At 42.9% G+C, this 19,213-nt stretch overlaps 1 protein-coding gene across 1 annotated transcript in view; it reads left to right on the top strand.

Moving 5' to 3' along the window:
- The window catches only part of LOC141110686 (interferon regulatory factor 3-like), a 50,298-nt gene that overhangs the window by 18,367 nt on the left and 12,718 nt on the right, over positions 1–19,213 (top strand). The window contains exons 5-8 of the mRNA XM_073602185.1: positions 3,786–3,840; positions 8,185–8,337; positions 10,012–10,095; positions 18,153–18,515. Coding sequence (XP_073458286.1) covers positions 3,786–3,840; positions 8,185–8,337; positions 10,012–10,095; positions 18,153–18,515 — 655 coding nt within the window. The remainder of the gene's footprint in view (positions 1–3,785; positions 3,841–8,184; positions 8,338–10,011; positions 10,096–18,152; positions 18,516–19,213) is intronic.

The following is a 19,213-nucleotide window of genomic DNA, read 5'->3' as shown; positions in this document are numbered from 1 at the left end:
ATCGGAAAATGTGCGATCGGAGCTTGTTGTCGGAAAATTTTAGAGCCAGCTCTCAAACTTTGTGTTTGGGAAATTCCGATGGAAAAAGTCCGATGGAGCCCACTCGGAATTTCCGACAACAAGCTCCGATCGCCCATTTACCGTCGGAAATTCCGAACGTGTGTACAGGGCATTAGTGTCAGTGTGTTTTAGGAAGAGCAGAAAAAAAAAGAGCAAAATGTGCACTATTGTTTCTGGTCTGTACTATGGGTAAAAACAACAACTGACATATACATATGTGGTATCCCTGCAATCATCAGGAGCAGGAGAATTTTTTTTGGGTTGTTCTTTGGTTGGGGTTAGGTTATGGTAGTAACAATAAAATATACAGCTAAATTAAAAAAAAAATACTTTTCTTACTATTGTAGGCCAGTTTTCCTTTGATAATAAAATAAATAAATAAATAAAATAAATCAGGAGATATCCATAACAATTTACTACCAAATGAAAGCCCAATTTGTCCTGAAAAAAACAAGGTATAATCCACCTGGATTCTGATGATATGTATGGTTTTACTAATACATGTAAAAATTGCAAAATTGTGCTTAGGCATTGAGATTTGTTAGGTGTGAAGGGGTTAACCTGCCCACAACAGTGTGCTAGTGTGGCAATCATGGGCTTAAAGCAGGCAGAGAGGAGGCAATACAGTGCCTCCTTGCCACCCGTCAAATGCTCTCTGAAGAGCGATCTAAATATATAAGGGGTCCATATAGTGAACTTGGTGTGGAGTTATTCACTTTACGGTTAACACTGAGGACAAGGGGTAACTCTTTACGCCTAGAGGAAAAGAGATTTCATCTCCAAATACGGAAAGGTTTCTTCACAGTAAGAGCTGTGAAAATGTGGAATAGACTCCCTCCAGAGGTAGTTCTGGCCAGCTCAGTAGATTGCTTTAAGAAAGGCCTGGATACTTTCCTAAATGTACATAATATAACTGGATACTGACATTTATAGGTAAAGTTGATCCAGGGAAAATCTGATTGCCTCTTGGGGGATCAGGAAGGAATTTTTTCCCCTGCTGTAGCAAATTGGAGCATGCTCTGCAGGGTTTTTTTGCCTTCCTCTGGATCAACTGTGGGTATAGGATTGGGTATATTGGATTGTACAATATTTTTTTTTTTGTTGTTTTTTTTTGTTTTTTTTGGTTGAACTGGATGGACTTGTGTCTTTTTTCAACCTGACTAACTATGTAACTATGTTAATCTCTCTTCAGAGACCAAAGCTCGTGTGAATGAGCCCTTACAGAGAAAGTGGAGTTACCCTGCTGGCTGTGCTGTCTGGCAGAGGTGTATGAATTCCAAAAAGGGGTTGTAGCGAATTACAAAACCTTTGGCAGATAAAAACGTTCCCATAGGTGTATTTAACTGATTACCTGGAGTTCAGTGAACTTTTACCGCTTTCTTTACCGTTAATAACACCGTCATGACGAAGGTAAAGCAAATCTTTACCCCTAAAACCAGTTTTGCAACTTTGGCGTGTGTTAGTAAAACTGTACATATCATCGCAAACATTTAGTGTATCCAGGTAAATCATACTTTGTTTGGTAATGGAAATCTCTTTTTTTTTTATATTCAAAGCAAAACTGTCTCTAAACAGTAAACAAAATACACTTTTTTGAAATGTAGTTGTATGTTTCCTGGCATTATCATGACCAACCACAATTCACAATAAATTCTTTGTTTGTACCCATAGATGGGCCTAGAAACAGTAGTGCAGATTTTGCTTTTTTTGTATCCTACCTAAAACACTGATCGTGACTTTTGACCCTAACTATGACCTAGATCAAGCCCCAATCAAACTATTTTATCTTTATTTTATTTTTTATTTTTTTACTCAACTTTTTTTTTTTTTTTTTTTACAAGTTTCTCCTCTAGTTTACAATTCATCTTTTTCTCCATTCAAGAGGAGAAAGAATACAGAGGTGGGCTGTACAGGTACTGATTACTGTGATAGCTAATCACAGGCTATCACGGTGATCATGTGATCAAGAGCCAGTCCTCCTGATCATTACTTGGAGCTGTTGGTGACAGCTTGGTGTCTGTATTGGCAAGCACAACACACAGGTGTGCACATATGCAGCTTCACAGAAGAAGACCCACACCAATGAGGCTGCATATATCCATGCATTGCAAAGGGGTTAAAGAAGAAGTCTCGCTTCTAATTTTATCAAAGTGTTCAGTTCCCCTGGAGACAAAATACATTACAGCACTTTGGCCCATCTTCCTATGTGCTGTCTAAGGTTAGACAGGTTGCTCTCCTTTTCCCCATGGCCATCCAACAACACAGCTAGCAAGTAGATGGCTGCTTTGACAGATGGCATTTTTCACTGTCTCCAAGCACTTCCCGAGACAAATGTCTCACAGGGAAAACAGGGAAAGGGGAGCATATTAGCTAAAATGTTCCAGGCAAAGGCTTGGAGATGGAGAAAAGTGCCATCTATCAATGCAGCCATCCCCATGTTAGCTGTGTGGTCAGATGACCATGCAGAAAAGGGGGGGTGGGGGGCAGCCTGTCGGACCTCACAGCTAGCTTTAAACAGGGTTCACAGACTGATGCTGGCCATACACTATATGAAAAATCGGCCGAACACATTTTCGAAAAACAAACGTTCAACCGCGACCGCAAACGATCGTGCCATCATGTAATGACCGATAAATTGTTCAGTGGACATGAATAAATAATTTTTTGTTCGTTTTTTTTACATATACCTAGTGCAGACAGTTCAGACGGGAAACACATTAACCTTGCAATTTATCGTACGTTCGGCAGAAATTTTCCAAACTTCCCGTTCGTTTTTTTTCCTCAAAAACGTCACAAACGATTATCGATTTGTGCCCATTATTTTGCCGAAAAACGAACGAAGTGTCTATACGAACGATTTTTCGTATAGTGTATGGCCAGCATAAGTTTGGACTGGTTGAAGTAAAAAAGCTCATTCCAAAATCCACACAATCAATGTGGATGCAGGGGTCTCCTCCGCTGTTCTATTGTATTCTGGCAGCAGGGACTCCCCCGTCAGAATACAATGATCAGCGTGGCAGCCATTGGCTGCAGTAGCTGATTAAATGCTGGCTTTACAGCAGGGCCAGCTTCTGTTGAACAGAGAGGAATACACATGTATCGAAATTTGACTGTTTCCTGCTGAACCAGACGCATCTTGGTGTGTATGTACCAGGCTTTAGACAGCACATAGGAAGATGGGTTCTGGTGGTGATGGGCTGTTAGGGCTGCTGTTAGAAATCATGGGGCCCCGTACAACCTTCCTGATGGGGCACTCCAACCCCCCCCACCCCCAGAGGTGCAGGAGAACAGCGAAACTGACTTTATCCACCTACGCCTCAAAAATGAAAAACAAAAAAAGTTCCTTCTCTGCTCCCACTTCCTGGGCCCCTCTGTTGACAGGATGGGGCCCAGGAAAATGTAATTTAAGGGGTGTTGTTCAATAAAATCTATTTATTTATTTAGGCAGAGTTGCATAAAGGCCTAAAGTTGCCTGGTCCCTCCTGTTTAGCTGATGAGGCCTGGGCCCAGTACAACAGGATCAGTTGTATTACCTTTTCAGCAGCCCTGTGGCTGATATGCAACGAAGGGATGAAAAAAAAGTAAAAAATAGTATATTAAGCTAAAGCCATTCAGTTAGGGTTTACATTAAACTTTACAAAGAGGTATAGCGGTATGGGAAGACACAATTGTGCGCAGTAATCTCATCCTTTGACCCTGATGTTAATCTTTTTGTGTTTTTACAGGACAGCAATCTTTCCCAGAACATAAACCAGATGCAGATTTCTGTCAGCGAAGATGGTAACTTTCTCATTTGTTATTGTCTATATTAATCATAGTAGAAGCGTAGGCTAAATAGGTTTGAAATACACGTATGTGAACAGTTTTTCCTGCCAAATAAATATGTTACTCTTCTGAACCTGTTTTCTAATCCAGGCACTCCTGCCAAACACTACACGAGGTCCTGATCATTTACTGCTCTTTCTTCAAGTCAAACCCAAACACTTTAGCGGCGCACAGCTATTTTTTTTTTCGTAGTATAAACTATACATATATTTTGCTATTAACATTTCTAATCATATGAAGTTAATCAGACATGGGGGTAAGTCACACATGTGCAAGTCACAAGCAAGTCTCAAGTCTTAACCTTCAAGTCATAAGCAAGTCCCAAGTTACTGTGGCAAAAAGCAAGCAAGTCAAGTCGAGTCCCTGCTAGAAGTCAAGCAAGTCAAGTCATTTATTTTGGTCAAGTCACAAATTAAGTCAAAATACTGATCTACCCCATTTCCACCCTTAAAATTAGTTAAAAGTCAGTTTTCAGGAAAGGTTTTGTTTCATTTTCAACATTAACAAAACTGCTTAGTGCTTTTTTCTTGGCATATTTTGCCTAGGCCAAGACACAGCACTGGTGGTGCCAAGTCATTGCAAGTCATTGCAAGTCAAATAGCCCAAGTCAAAGTCAAGTCGCAAGTCATTAGTGGCAAGTCAAAGTCAAGTCGAGTCATTTATTTAATTTTGTCAAGCAAGTCGCAAGTCCTCAAACAGGTGACTCGAGTCCGACTCGAGTCAAGTCATGTGACTCGAGTCCCCCACCTCTGAAGTTAATAACAAGAGTCCCCCTTTATATCAGAGTCCACAGAGTTCCCCTTTTACATCTGAACTCACAGAGTTCCCTTTCACTGTAAGGGAGGACTCTGCAGACTCTGATGTAAGGGAGAACTCTGGGGACTGTGACATAAGGGATGCTCTGGGAACCCTGATTTAAGGGGGAACACTGAGAACTCTGATATACAGAGAGGACTCTGATGTGTGCGAACACGCCGGAGCTCATCCTTATTACAGATCTGATTGTAGCACAATTTTATTTATCTTTTTGCACGACGTGTATTGACTCATAGAAATCAATGCACTGTGTTCTGATCTGTGAAAAAAATGCTGTACAAAAAGTGCTGCAACACTGCTTTGGTGATCTTTGTCCTCTAACCTCCAAACCTTTTTTATTTTTTATTTGAGGTATAGTACTTATCACATCAGAAATATACAAGAATATACTCAATCATACAAGTAAGGTCCTGCTCACACTGCCCTGCAGCCCATACCTTTGCTGCCCACACAGTGTTTTGGGCTGCGGAGCCAATCAGACGGCTCCCTTTTTTTAACAGAACTTTTATATGAAGTGTACAAAGTGACATATCATTCATATCACTGCTGTGTAATGTGCTGCACTTGCTGTGCGATGACAAACAGGACCATACAGAACGGTACAATGTTTTCTCTGTTATTACAGTTACCTGCATTTTTCCATGAGCAAAACGGCAGATAACTGCTCATAGAGTGAATTGGCCTTTACGGTTAGGTAGCGGATAAAATGTCTACAATGTAGTAGTGATAAGATAAAGTAAATCACAACAAGATAATCTTGTACTCAAAGTAAAGTAAAAAAAAACGCACATATTTGATGCTTAACCTCCTTCCAACCACCGACTTCAGGGGAGATTTCAGAGACATCTGTGCGGGTTGCTGCACAGATGTCAATGGAAATCGCACCTGAAATTGGCAAAAAGTATTACAGAAACTACTTTTGGGAATCAGTGCGGCGCCGCAAAGTCGGCGTCACACCAATTCAGATGGTCATATTGCCTGCAATTGCCTGCCAGTTTGGCATGCGATTTGACATGTCAAATCGCATGCCAAATCGCTTCAATGTAAACCAAGGATAAAAGCTCAGCACATATGCGTCAAAGGCGGCCTGAGAATCTGTGCTGAGAACATGCACATTGTCTGAGGCGTCTCCAACAGCTCTCTGTCACTGCTTCTCATTGGGAGCCAGAGAGACAGGCTCCCAATTAGGAATGGGCTCTGGTGCGTTCGGATTGTAGTCCCAACCCACCTAAGCAATCCTGCCAGGAAGCCCTCACTGTACACCGCCAATCATAGGCAGTGAGGGGTTTCCCCGGCTGCAGCTGCACATACACACGCTGCCTATGATTGGTGGTGTACAGTGAGGGATTCCTGGCAGGATTGCTTAGGAGGTTTGGGACTACGATCTGAATGCGCCTGAGCCCATTCCTACTCCCTATCATGAGACCACTGTGGGAACCAATCACAGTGGTCACATTATGTCGTCCAGGCACTAAGGCCCCTTTCACACTGGAGCAGTTTGCAGGCGTTATTGCGCTAAAAATACCGCCTGCAAACCGCCCCAAAACAGCCTTCGCTGTTTGTTCAGTGTGAAAGCCCGAGGGCTTTCACACTGAAGCGGTGCGCTGGCAGGAGAAGAAAAAATCTCCTGTCAGCCGCATCTTTGGAGCGGTGAAGGAGCGGTGTATTCACCGCTCCTTCACCGCTCCTGCCCATTAAAAACAATGGGACAGCGTGGCTATACCGCGGCTATAGCCGCGCTATACGAGTGGATTTAACCCTTTTTCGGCCGCCAGCGGGGGGTTAAAACCGCACCGCTAGCGGCCGAATACCGCGGTAAAACAGCACTAAAAATAGCGCTGTTTTACCGCAGACGCCCCCTACCGCCCCAGTGTGAAAGGGGCCTAAAGCTAACTTAAAGCAGAACTAAACCCTTCTATCCTTTTACAGCCAAAGAAGCTCCCATCTTCCCCTCTGTTTGATCTGCAACTGAGCTGGTGCTGCACATGTGTTCAGTTATGACACCAGCCATTTGATGGAATGACTGTTTGGTTGGGAGCACAAACAAATGTGACAGTTAGCATTCCGACATGCCATGAATGTAACTGTTTTTTTTAAACCGTTAAATTGATGGGTTTAGTTCCATTTTAACCACTTGCCAACCGCTGCACGCAGATATATGTCGGCACAATGGCAGCAGTGGGCAAATGGGCGTACCTGTACGTCCCCTTTAAGAGGCGGGGATAGCAGGCGCTGCGTGCCCGCCGCGTACAGCATGACCGTGTCTGTGGGACCGGCGGACTTGATGTCCGCGGAACCGCCGGACTCAATGTCCGTCGGTCTCTCAGTGATCGTGTCATGGAGCCGCAGAATGGGGAAGTACCTATGTAAACAAGGCATTTCCCCATTCTGTCTTGTGTCATAACAGAGATCACTGCTCCCTGTCATTGGGAGCAGCGATCGCTGTCATGTGACTGGAAGCCCACCCCCCCCACAGTTAAAATCACTCCCTAGGACACACCTAACCCCTTCATCGCCCCCTAGTGGTTAACCCCTTCACTGCCAGTGTCATTTACACAGAAATCAGTGCATTTTTATCGCACTGATCACTGTATAAATGACAGTGGTCCCAAAATAGTGCCAAAAGTGTCCAATGTGTCCGCCATAATGTCGCAGTCCCAATAAAAATCGCCGCCGTTACTAATAAAAAAAAATAATAATAAAAAAAAATAATAATAAAAATGCCATAAAACTATCCCTTATTTTGTAGACGCTATAACATTTGCACAAACCAATCAATATACGCTTATTGCGATTTTTTTTAACCAAAAGTATGTAGAAGAATACATATCGGCCTAAACTGAGGGAAATTTTTTTTTTTTTTTAATATTTTTGGGGGATATTTGTTACAGTAAAAAATATTGCGTTTTTTTCAAAATTGTCGCTCTTTTTTTGTTTATATCACAAAAAATAAAAAACGCAGAGGTGATCAAATACCACCAAAAGAAAATTCTATTTGTGGGAAAAAATGGACATCAATTTTGTTTGGGTGCAACGTCGCACGACCGCGCAATTGTCAGTTAAAGCGTCGCAGTGCCGAATTGCAAAAAGTGCTCTGATCAGGAAGGGGGTAAAATCTTCCGGGGCTGAAGCGGTTAAAGGGCCCCTGGGTGGAGGCAGCGTGAAGAACTAATCAAGCAGGTTACAATTGGCGAAATGACAAAATATTTACGACATAGCAATGACACTGAGGAATTAATCGTATCACCATACCATTACATTTGCTATGTAGTAATCCGTTTTGAATAGTAGCTGTGACTCTCATTCAATAAGATGTACAGAATTGTTTTGGATTGTTTGTAGTGCTTTATAGCAGGCAATCATATTCTATTTTTACTATACGGAAGAATGAAAGGCTTTTTGATTGGATTGGCGTCTCTAGCGTAACGTAGACATTAAATCATTATTCCCTCGCACACCAATGTTTTTCTTGCTCCCTTCCAGACTTGTATCTCGATCCTGAAAATCTGCCAAGCTCGGTGCCAACATTGGCTCAGGACTGGTATCATAACATCTCCTCCCCGGATGTGTTTGTAGCTGCAGCTAACCCAGTCGGCCCTGATATTTCTCCATATGCACTGTACCCAGATAATACCGGTAAGAAATACAGCACCAAATAAACCAATTCACTGAGCTGGCATAGGAGATTGTAGACTCTACTATGGGCCGGGGGATTCAGACTGAGGATATGATGAAAATCTGATCAGTACATCCAGAGGTACAGGCAGCTGAAGTTATGTGCAAATTTATATATTTTTTCTGTTAATTTTTAGGGCTCATTCAGACAGGCAATCAGACCCATCCTCTGATCTGAACCACTGCTTGCTGTGTGCAAGCAACCTATAGAAGTGGATACACATGCAGTGGCGGCCACACATAAGGGGCTCAGGGGAGCCGCCCCCCTAATCCATGCGCCCAGCCCCTAATCTCAATGCAGGGCACTGGATGCATGGATTTCAATGGGGTTTTGTTTTAAAGCACATGATTAGAACCCGAGGCTCTAATTGTCTTCAAAAAGGGGGGGGCATGGTCTGTGCCCCGAGTCTGCTCACTTGTGTGACATTAGCGAATTAATATTCACCAATGTCTTCCTGCTTCTCCTCCCGGCCAATCAGGAAGTGGGTCCTGAGATCTGATTGGCTGGGCATCCTAAGACCCGTTTGACTGGGAGGAGAAGCAACCGCCAGGACTCAGGAGGAGATGCAGGGGGGGGGTTAGCCACCAAAGCCACGACCTGGATGGGGAAAGTACGCGGCTGGCGGGCGATCGAGTAAGGGGGGCCAGGTTTGTTTGCCGACCCCCCCCCTGAAAAATTGAGCACCAGCCACCACTGATCACATGTCAACATTTGGCATGCAGGCAGAAGTGGGTGCAAGCACAGTCTGATCACCCATCTAAATGAGCTCTTAGCTTGTTCTGCCACTCCCACCTTCCCAGTCTGCCTTTTATTCATTATGGCCACCCAAACATAGAGGGACAATTTAAATCTTTGCAGTGTGAGAACTCATGTTGCATGCATTGACTCATTGCAGTCATTTATTTGTATTAGCACCTCAACGCACATCCATTGTTGCCATATGCTGCAATGCGTGGCAATGTACCATAGAGAGTTGTGTCAAAAATATTGTGACATGTCCGATATCTGTTGCTTAGGAAGCCTATTGATTTTAAAGGGCTGCCTTTTTTTTACTATAGGTGTTTATTTTACGTTTTTTGTTTTTGTAATATACAAAACAAAGGCCTGCCTTAATTGAATGCATGTTAACATGTGGTATTACAATTGTTAACACCCGTGTAAACGCAGCTCACAATTGTAAATCGCCCATAAAGAACCAGTAGGGAGGTCTGGGTCTTTATTATATAGTTTTGAATAGAGCAGAGAATAATTACAGTTGTCAGTAGGACAGGAGGTAAGGGGAAGTCTGCCAATGGGGACAACTCTTCTGGTTATAACTGTCAAAAAATTTGAAATCCCCTCACTTCCTGTTTTGTCTTCATTAGATGACGGCAGGCAATTGAACAAACAGCTTATACTTACAGACATCAATGGCACATAATGTATTCCTGTTGTCTTGGGGTTTATTACAAGCAGTGGGGTGGCCTTATACATTACAGATGCAAAGCAGAAGTCATGGATACGAGAATGAAGTAGCATTGTAGACATAAAAGTTGTAATCAATTTAAATGATAAAGGTTTGGAAATTTTAAAACATTGCTTTTTAAACTGCACTTTAAGTGAGTGATTTTTATGTGCATTTGCTGGCTTCACAGAACAAGTTCAGGGTTCGTCACAAGAGGTGGTCGATGCTACCCATCAACACCTGCTCAACCAGTTTTTCCCTAACGACACATTTGGTAAGCATGAAATCCAAGACATTATAAACCTTCCAACCCGCACCTTGTGTTTTTCAACTGCATGTGTATTGGTCATATATTTTTGTGGTGTAATTCATTGCCCTGTACACGCAACTTATATAAATGGCAAGGAAATTAGTTCAAATTCCTGTGTCAGATGTTTCTGATCAAATATGAGTCATGTGGTATGGCATTGCACAGATTAATGCATGATCTCTGTCTGTAGTCTAAGAACTGACACTTCCTGTGAAGAAACTACACATCCCACAATCCCTGGGTTTCTGAGTCTAGTATTCTGCAGGTCAGAGCTAATCCATAATTAGATCTGACACAGACACAAGCAGGCAGAGCAATGAAGGAAAGAGATGTGTTTCATCACATTAGCATACCTACATTTATGATGCAATGCAGAGGAAACGGCAAGGTATGGACTGGACGCTGTGTGACCCAGCACAAGAAATTGCCTGCTCCTTCAGCTAATAGGAACAAGCTAGGTGAATAAATACAGGGGAATTGATCAGCTATGACATTACGAAATGCAGCCACAACATGTGAGCCCATCATTAAAGGGTAGGGCAAATAAGTGACACAGGGAATACAATGCACCAATACCTAGTAAAACAATGAAAACATGTGAAAGTGTACAAGGAGCAGTACATCCCTCCCATCGTTTTAGTGCGGCCAGGATGGATAGGTGCAATGTCCGACCCTGTCGCGGGCAGCCTGTCAAACTCTATGACAAGCTGTGGGTGGATGGGGCTAAAGATCCCATGGTCCAAGTGGTGCTGCAAATAGTGCCCTGTGTGTGTTCAGGGATGAAGGTCCAGAACACAGGTCTTTTGCATTCCAGACCTTCATCCCCGATCACACAGGGCCCTAAAGGCCGGTACCAATTGTTCACTTTTTCCTGCCTTTAGATGTTCCTGCTTTAACCACTTTCCACCTGCAATATGCTGCGGAAGGGCGGCTAGTGTAGGCAAAGTGGCGTACCAGTATATTGCCTACTTTCAAGTTTAGGACATGCACATACTTGCCTTCCCGGGCGGCACCTACTGTGGATGTAAATGGCGAGAGCCTGTCAGTCAGTCCCAGCCAATGATTCACGGCCGGGATCTGCTGATCGGCTGTGTACAATCACAGCCCAGAGCTCTGTATTGACAATCAACACAGAGCTCTGTACAGAGAGAAAGATCTCTCTATTTCTTATCCCTGCAAGGCAGGGATGAGAAACTTATAGATCTATTAGTAAAAGCAGCACACTGTATTACACATATTTAGGCACACATTTAACCCCTTGATCGCCCTAGATGTTAACCCCTTCCCAGCCAGTGATATTAGTACAGTGACAGTGTATAATATTATCACTGATCACTGTATTAATGTCACGGGTGATGTCAGTGTCGGTTAATCAGATCCCCCCAGTGTCAGTTAGTGTCAGATTGTCCGTCGTACCATCACAGTCCCATTATAAGTCACTGATCACCGCCATTAGTAGTATAAAAAAAATATATAGACATTCCAGTATATATACCATAGTTTGTAGGCATAATAACTTTCATGCAAACCAAAGCTTTGTGTGAAAGCATTGTGTGAAAAAGCTTTGTGTGAAAAAAAGCAATCCAAATTTGGTTACAGCATTGCATGACTGTGCAATTACCAGCTAGATCCCTTTCACACTGAGGCGCTTTACAGGTGTTTTTGCCTGTAAAGCTCCTGTAAACTGCCTCTTCTGCAGCCCCAGTGTGAAAGCCCGAGTGCTTTCACATTGGGGCGGCGCACTTGCAGGACAGGGAAAAAAAGTCCTGCAAGCAGCATCTTTGGGGCGGTGTGGGAGCAGTGTATACACCGCTTCTCCTCTGCCCCTGCCCAATAAATGGCGCCGCTTTCAAAGCGCCTTAAAAGCACTTTGAAAGCAGCTCTAAGCGGGTACACAAACAGAGCGGCCGCATTAGCGCCGCCATTTGTGCATCGTTTTTCGCCCGCTAGCGGGACGCTTTTAATGCCCGATAGCAGGCAAGGAAAGGGTTAAATGCGCCCATGTAGCGCCGCTGCCGAAGCCTTAATTGAATGCATGTTAACATGTGGTATTACAATCATTAACACCCGTCCACTAACGCAGCTCACAATTGTAAATCACCCATAAAGAACCAGTAGGGAGGTCTGGGTCTTTATTATATAGTTTTGGATAGAGCAGAGAATAATTACAGTTATCAGTGGAACAGGAGGTAAGGGGAAGTCTGCCAATGGGGACAACCCTTCTGGTTATAACTCTAAAAAGTTGAAATCCCCTCACTTCCTGTTTTGTCTTCAGGAGGTGACAGCAGGCAATTGAACAAATAGCTTATACTTACAGACATCAATGGCACATAATGTATTCTTCTCAAAGCTTTTGGTTTATATAACCATGCCCATTTAAGCCCCTCCCATTGCTAACACAATCTGGCCATACCAACCGTTCGCTGTGGCGTGCATAGCGTACCGCATTACTGCTCTCCACCAATAAAGTGTTCAGGTTTGGCTTTCAAGAAAAGGTGGCAACCCTAAGCCCAGCAGCTATCCTTCACCTGGCCTGGCAATGCCTGCTCATATTTTACTAACAGCCAGAGAATTATGGGACATGCAGTCCCGGATACCAGCGGGCCCAGGACGATTCCCTGGGAGTGGACTGCAGCCCCAGCATGCCAAGCGTGAGGGGGAAGAGGAGGAGGAGAGAGAGGACCGGGAGAGGAGAAGAGGGACCATGAGGCAGTCCACGAGGTATGAATACTTTTTCAAGGTTTTTATATATATATATATATATATATATATATATATACACAGTATCTCACAAAAGTGAGTAATATTTTATTATATCTTTTCATGTGACAACACTGAAGAAATGACACTTTGCTACAATGTAAAGTAGTGAGTGTACAGATTGTATAACAGTGTAAATTTGCTGTCCCCTCAAAATAACTCAACACACAGCCATTAATGTTTAAATCGCTGGCAACAAAAGTGAGTACACCCCTAAGTGAAAATGTCCAGATTGGGCCCAATTAGCCATTTTCCCTCCCTGGTGTGATGTGACTCATTAGTGGACCCAAAGTGTCAATATTTTGTGTGGCCACCATTATTTTCCAGCACTGCCTTAATCCTCTTGGGCATGGAGTTCACCAGAGCTTTACAGGTTGCCAATGGAGTCCTCTTCCACTCCTCCATGATGACATCATGGAACTGGTGGATGTTAGAGACCTTGCGCACCTCCACCTTCCGTTTGAGGATGTTCCACAGATGCTCAAAAGGGTTTAGGTCTGGAAACATGCTTGGCCAGTCCATCACCTTTACCCTCAGCTTCTTTAGCAAGGCAGTGATCATCTTGAAGGTGTGTTTGGGGTCGTTATCATGTTGGAATACTGCCCTGCGGCCCAGTCTCCGAAAGGAAGGGATCATGCTCTGCTTCAGTATGTCACAGTACATGTTGGCATTCATGGTTCCCTCAATGAACTGTAGCTTCCCAGTGCCCCAGACCATGACACACTACCATGCTTGACTGTAGGTAAGACACACTTGTCTTTGTACTCCTCACCTGGTTGCCACCACACACGATTGACACCATCTGAATCAAATAAGTTTATCTTGGTCTCATCAGACGACAGGACATAATTCAAGTAATCCATGTCCTTAGTCTGCTTGTCTTCAGCAAACTGTTTGCGGGCTTTCTTGTGCATCATCTTTAGAAGAGGCTTCCCTCTGAGATGACAGCCATGCAGACCAATTTAAAGCAGTGTGCAGCGTATGGTCTGAGCACTGACAGGCTGACCCCCCACCCCTTCAACCTCTGCAGCAATGCTGGCAGCACTCATATGTCTTTTTCCCAAAGGCAACTTCTGGATATGACGCTGAGCACGTGCACTCAACTTCTTTGGTCAACCATAGCAAGGCCTGTTCTGAGTAGAACCTGTCTTGTTAAACTGCTGTATGGTCTTGGCCACCGTGCTGCAGCTCAGTTTCAGTGTCTTGGCAATCTTCTTATAGCCTAGGCCATCTTTATGTAGAGCAATAATTCTTTTTTTCAGATCCTCAGAGAATTCTTTGCCATGAGGTGGCATGTTGAATTTCCAGTGACCAGTATGAGAGCGATAACACCAAACTTAACACAACTGCTCCCCATTCACACCTGAGAACTTGCAACACTAACAAGTCAGATGACACCAAGGAGAGAAAATGGTTAATTGGGCCCAATTTGGACATTTTCACTTAGGGGTGTACTCACTTTTGTTTCCAGCGGTTTAGACATTAATGGCTGTGTGTTGAGTTATTTTGAGGGGACAGTAAATTTACACTGTTATACAAGCTGTACAATCACTACTTTACATTGTAGCAAAGTGTAATTTCTTCATTGTTGTCACATGAAAAGATATAATAAAATATTTACAAAAATGTGAGGGGTGTACTCACTTTTGTGATATACTGTATATTATTGCGTTTTATAGTTGGCCTCCCTACTTTTGTCCCTGTCCCCCCATGTGCCCCCCCTAAATATGAAAGCTAGAGTTCCAACTGAAACTCTAATAAAAGCAGGTTTGACAGTGTGAAGAAGCCCATAAAGTACTACTAAAGGCAAAACTTTTTTTTCTTTGTCTTATGTAGAGTGGCGAGGTTGTAGAACACCTGTCAGTTTTTCATTACCGTCTGTGTCCCCATTACGGAATTTTCTATTTGTCATGTTTACCATTATGACTGAAAGTGAAAGAAAATCACGATTTTTGGGAAGTCCCCAGAACAGCAATAGAGGGGAAATCTACCAATGAGGACATCAGTTCTGACAACTCTAGTGACAACCAGGTATTTCCTCGCTTTGAAGGGATTTCCTCACTTCCTGTTTAGGAGGTGGACAGGAAGTGAAGGGAAATCTCCCCAATGGGACACAGATTGGGGGGGGGGGGCATCAGAGGTTATAACCCTCTCTTACTCTATCCAAAATGAAAAACAATGTTTGCCTTTGGTTCTGCTTTAAGATGGTGTTAGGTTCTGATTCTATAGAAGCCCATTTTTCTGTAAATACTTCACCTATTGAAATTATGAATATGTTATTTTTCCTGGACTGAAATGATGACCTAGTACTACTCTGAATCTTAGATCTTTGAGATACAATGTTAAAAGATAAATGCACGTTCAAAGTGTACTAATCTTTTTTTGCCCATTCCATGTTCCTAATGTATCTCGCCCTCCCCCGCCTCAGATGCATACTTACCTCCGTAGCGTAAATCTGCCACAATCCTGCTGGGAAAATCCTCTTTAAATCCGGCTGCACTATACAGTCGAATCCTATAGACTTTCATGGCACCGTCTCACCAAGGGATAAGTGCACTTATCCTTTTAAGCCCTGGTTCACACCGAGCTGCGAGAATGAAGCCGATTTCACTCTCGCATGTCAGTCCCGATTTCGGCGGCAATTTCACAGACATCTGTGCTGCTTTCTGCACAGATGTCAATAGAAATCGCACCCCGAAATCTCAAAAAGTAGTACAGAAACTACTTTTTGAAATCCGTGCGGCATCGTAAATGCAGCGTCGAGCCGATTAGGACAGTGCCATTTCCGGCAATTGCCGCCGATTTGACATGTCAAATCGCATGTCAAAACGCACCAATGTGAACCAGGGCTAAATCTATATTTGCTTTCCTATTTTTCTACATTTGTTACAGCATTCCATTTTTTGCTTGCTTGTGATATATGCAGATTATTGATTTGTTTGTATGTTGCAGAAATAAAGCCGTAATGCCCGCTAGCCATGCTAATGGCTGGGGGATTTGTCTTTTCATATTCCTAAATTTGAGCAGATTGACTGTAAAAGTAGGTTGTTATTTTGCATGGAGCAAAATGACAAAATGTCCCTGATAGAGCCCTAAATTAACATATGGTGAGAGAGATTAAAGGAAATGACAGATTAACATGTTACGGTTTAATAAAAATCCAAACTAAATCGTACCAGGGTTGCTGGTAAACACGCTTAGCCTGCATTCTTTATTTTGCCTTAAACTGTCCTCTTTTTTAATTTGTTATGTTTTCAGTTGATTTGGTTCTTTTTTTCAGTGTTTCCTGTCATGTATTGCTCTTTTTAGCTTTTGTCTTATGAGGGACACAGTGGCTGTGGCCAATAGACAACAACAGGAAGCCAGCATGGGCATGCATGCAATACCTGTGCATCCCTGTGTGGGTAAAAGATGGCCCTGCACAGAGCACGCAGCTAATCGCTCCATGCGAACAAGGCCTTATATTGTAAAACAACCCATTCAATTTAAAATAGAAATGAAAGGCAAAACGTATGTATTTAAAAAAATAAATAAATAAAGTGATTTTCAAGTGATCACATGACCTTTGTTCATATTTGCATAATAGACTTGGAGATGTGGTGGTGTTGAAGAAACAGCAGTACACTGCTCTTACCAGTGAATGGCTGTGCAATGGGGTGTGTCAGCACAAGTCCTGGCCATTGGAGGACAGGCAGGCCATTTTCCCCAGCACGGCCAGAAAACTGATCATTCTGGGATGGATGTGCTTCTATGCCTAGAGTGGTCAGTTTTTATTAGGAAAGCAGGGGGACTGACAGAATCACCAGGTATTTCACACAAAGGATGCAAAACAAAGAGAACAGGATACATTTTAACACAAGTACATAGTACAGCAGACACATATCAGTAATATGAAATGCTGGGGTAACATTCATTTAAGCCCAAATCTGATTATGGTGTGTGTTTTTCTGTATGTATTAAAGAGGACCAATACTGTGGAAGCTGGATTTAAAAAGGCAAGCAGAGGTCAAAGGACTAGTCACTGGTATTGCCTGTAGGCTGTCTGCAGCCATGTCTCAGACTGTAGGTGGCCATCTTGGTAGAGGAGCAGGGTTTTGCTTCCTCATATTATTGCTGCTCCTTATTACTCGTGATCTGATTACTGGTAGGGAAATGTTCAAGAAGACTCTAAGGTGGTGCAGGAAGCAAATACTGTAAGAAGAAGCATGAAGATCATTACATTTCAGGATTCTCTCTGGCAAGGGAACCTTGTAAGCAGCACAGAAATGACTTCACCAAATCTCACTCCAAATTTCGTGTAACAGTGAGATGCAGCAGCCTCTAAGGTGATCTCACACAGCAGATATAGAGCTATGAGGCTAAATGGTTGAAACAACACTCCTAAGGCCACATCCGTATATTGTTAACTCAGAAGGGGAAAGGGGTAAAAAGCCAGGGGCCCTCGTTCAGACTTTTCAGGCAATGGACAAAAGTATAATAAAAATGAATATTTTATTAACAAGGTTACTTGTTCAATTCAGTACACATTGACAGAAAATTGGCACCGAATAGATGGTAGTGAGCCCATGTGCGTCAACGCATTTCGCTATAGCTTATTCAGGACACACTGGGTTTGGTTGAAAGAAAACAGGTCTCACTATTAAGATAAAACATATTGATCAGACATCTCATAACAGAGAACACATAGTATAAAACTTTTAAGCTGTTGCTATATCCACAGGACCTATGCATAATATACACGTATAGCTACCTCACAGACACACGATTGTCTACACCTGGAGATCTCCCGGACGATCCGAAGTAAATCACTATTTGTAACATAAGGTGGACTCTCATTAATATCAATAGCCGGAGGATAGACTGTAAGTATCAACATATGTGCCGGGGGTTGCCTACCCCTGTTCTAGACCCTCCCTACATAATAGCAATATTTTATTTTTTGAGTTCCTGTCTATTTTAAAACCTAATAAACATGAAGCCAGCCTAAAAGTAGTATTAAACCCTCAGCATTTTTTTTTAGCTTAAAGTCAGTCTGTTAGCTTGGAGAAGAGTGGGGAGGAGGAGGGAGGGGCAGGGGAGTGTCTTACCACCCTAGGATATGTGTGTTTCTATAGGTGCACAGTTTTGGAGGCACATATCACTTTAAATCACAATGGACTGAGCAGGAACTAATGTGAACAGCCTGTGTAACCTTTGAAGAGCTGTGGAACATGATGAAGTTATATAAAAGTATAAATTAACCACATTTACTTTCCCTACAGAAACACACTTTGAAGTAAAGATTTATTACCGGGGAACTCTGGTGAAGCAAAGTTTGGTAAAGTCGCGTGGCTTCCACCTCACCTCGAGGCAACTAACAAACCAAGAAAACTATTTAGAGGATGTGACTCTGCCATCACCGTCCATAATCTTTGACCTCAAAGTAGCTGCTGAAATCAATAAACTTCTACAAAACTTAGAACAAGGAACTCTGGTGGAAGTACGGAATGGAGCCATTTGTGCCAAGAGGCAAGGCAAATGCAGGAGTTTTTGGAGTATGACAGAGACACCAACAACGGACCAGCCCAGTCCAATAAACAAAGAGGCCTTCTCCGAGTTGTACAAATGTCAGCAATTTGTGAAAGGTACGTGATGGAATATTTTCCATACATCTTGTTGATTTAATACAGGGGTCTCCAAACTTTCTAAACAAAGGGCCAGTTTACTGTCGTTTAGGATTTAGGAGGGCCAGACTGTGGCCAGTGGGATTAGAAAATGCCCCAGCATTAATGGGAGTGGATAATGTCTCAGGCTCAGTGGGAGTAAAAAGAAATGCATAGCTCCAGTGGTTAGTAGGAGGAGAATAATGTCCATTCTTTTGTATTAGTGGGAGGAATAGTGTCTCATCGTTGGTATTAGTGGGAGGAATAGTGTCCCATCGTTGGTACTAGTGGGAGGAATAGTGTCCCATCATTAGTGAAGTGGAAGGAATAGTGCCCCATCATTAGTGAAGTGGAAGGAATAGTGCCCCATCGTTGGTTTTTGAGGAATAGTGTGCCATCATTGGTAGTAGGAGGAATAGTTTTCTATTATTGGTATTAGTGGGAGGAATAGTGTTCCATCATTGGTATTAGTGAGAGCAATAGTGTACCATTATTGGTATTAGTGAGAGGAATAGTGTGCCATCATTGATGAAGTGGAAGGAATAGTGCCCCATCGTTGGTGTTAGTTGGAGGAATAGTATGCCATCATTGGTATTAGTGGGAGAAATAGTTTGCCATAATTGGCATTAGTGGGAGGAATAGTTTGCCATAATTGGCATTAGTGGGAGGAATAGTGTGCC

The sequence above is a fragment of the Aquarana catesbeiana genome, linkage group LG10 (assembly GCF_042186555.1).
Source record: "Aquarana catesbeiana isolate 2022-GZ linkage group LG10, ASM4218655v1, whole genome shotgun sequence".
In the NCBI taxonomy this organism is placed as follows: Eukaryota; Metazoa; Chordata; class Amphibia; order Anura; family Ranidae; genus Aquarana; species Aquarana catesbeiana.
This window is presented reverse-complemented; position numbering and strand designations above follow the sequence as displayed.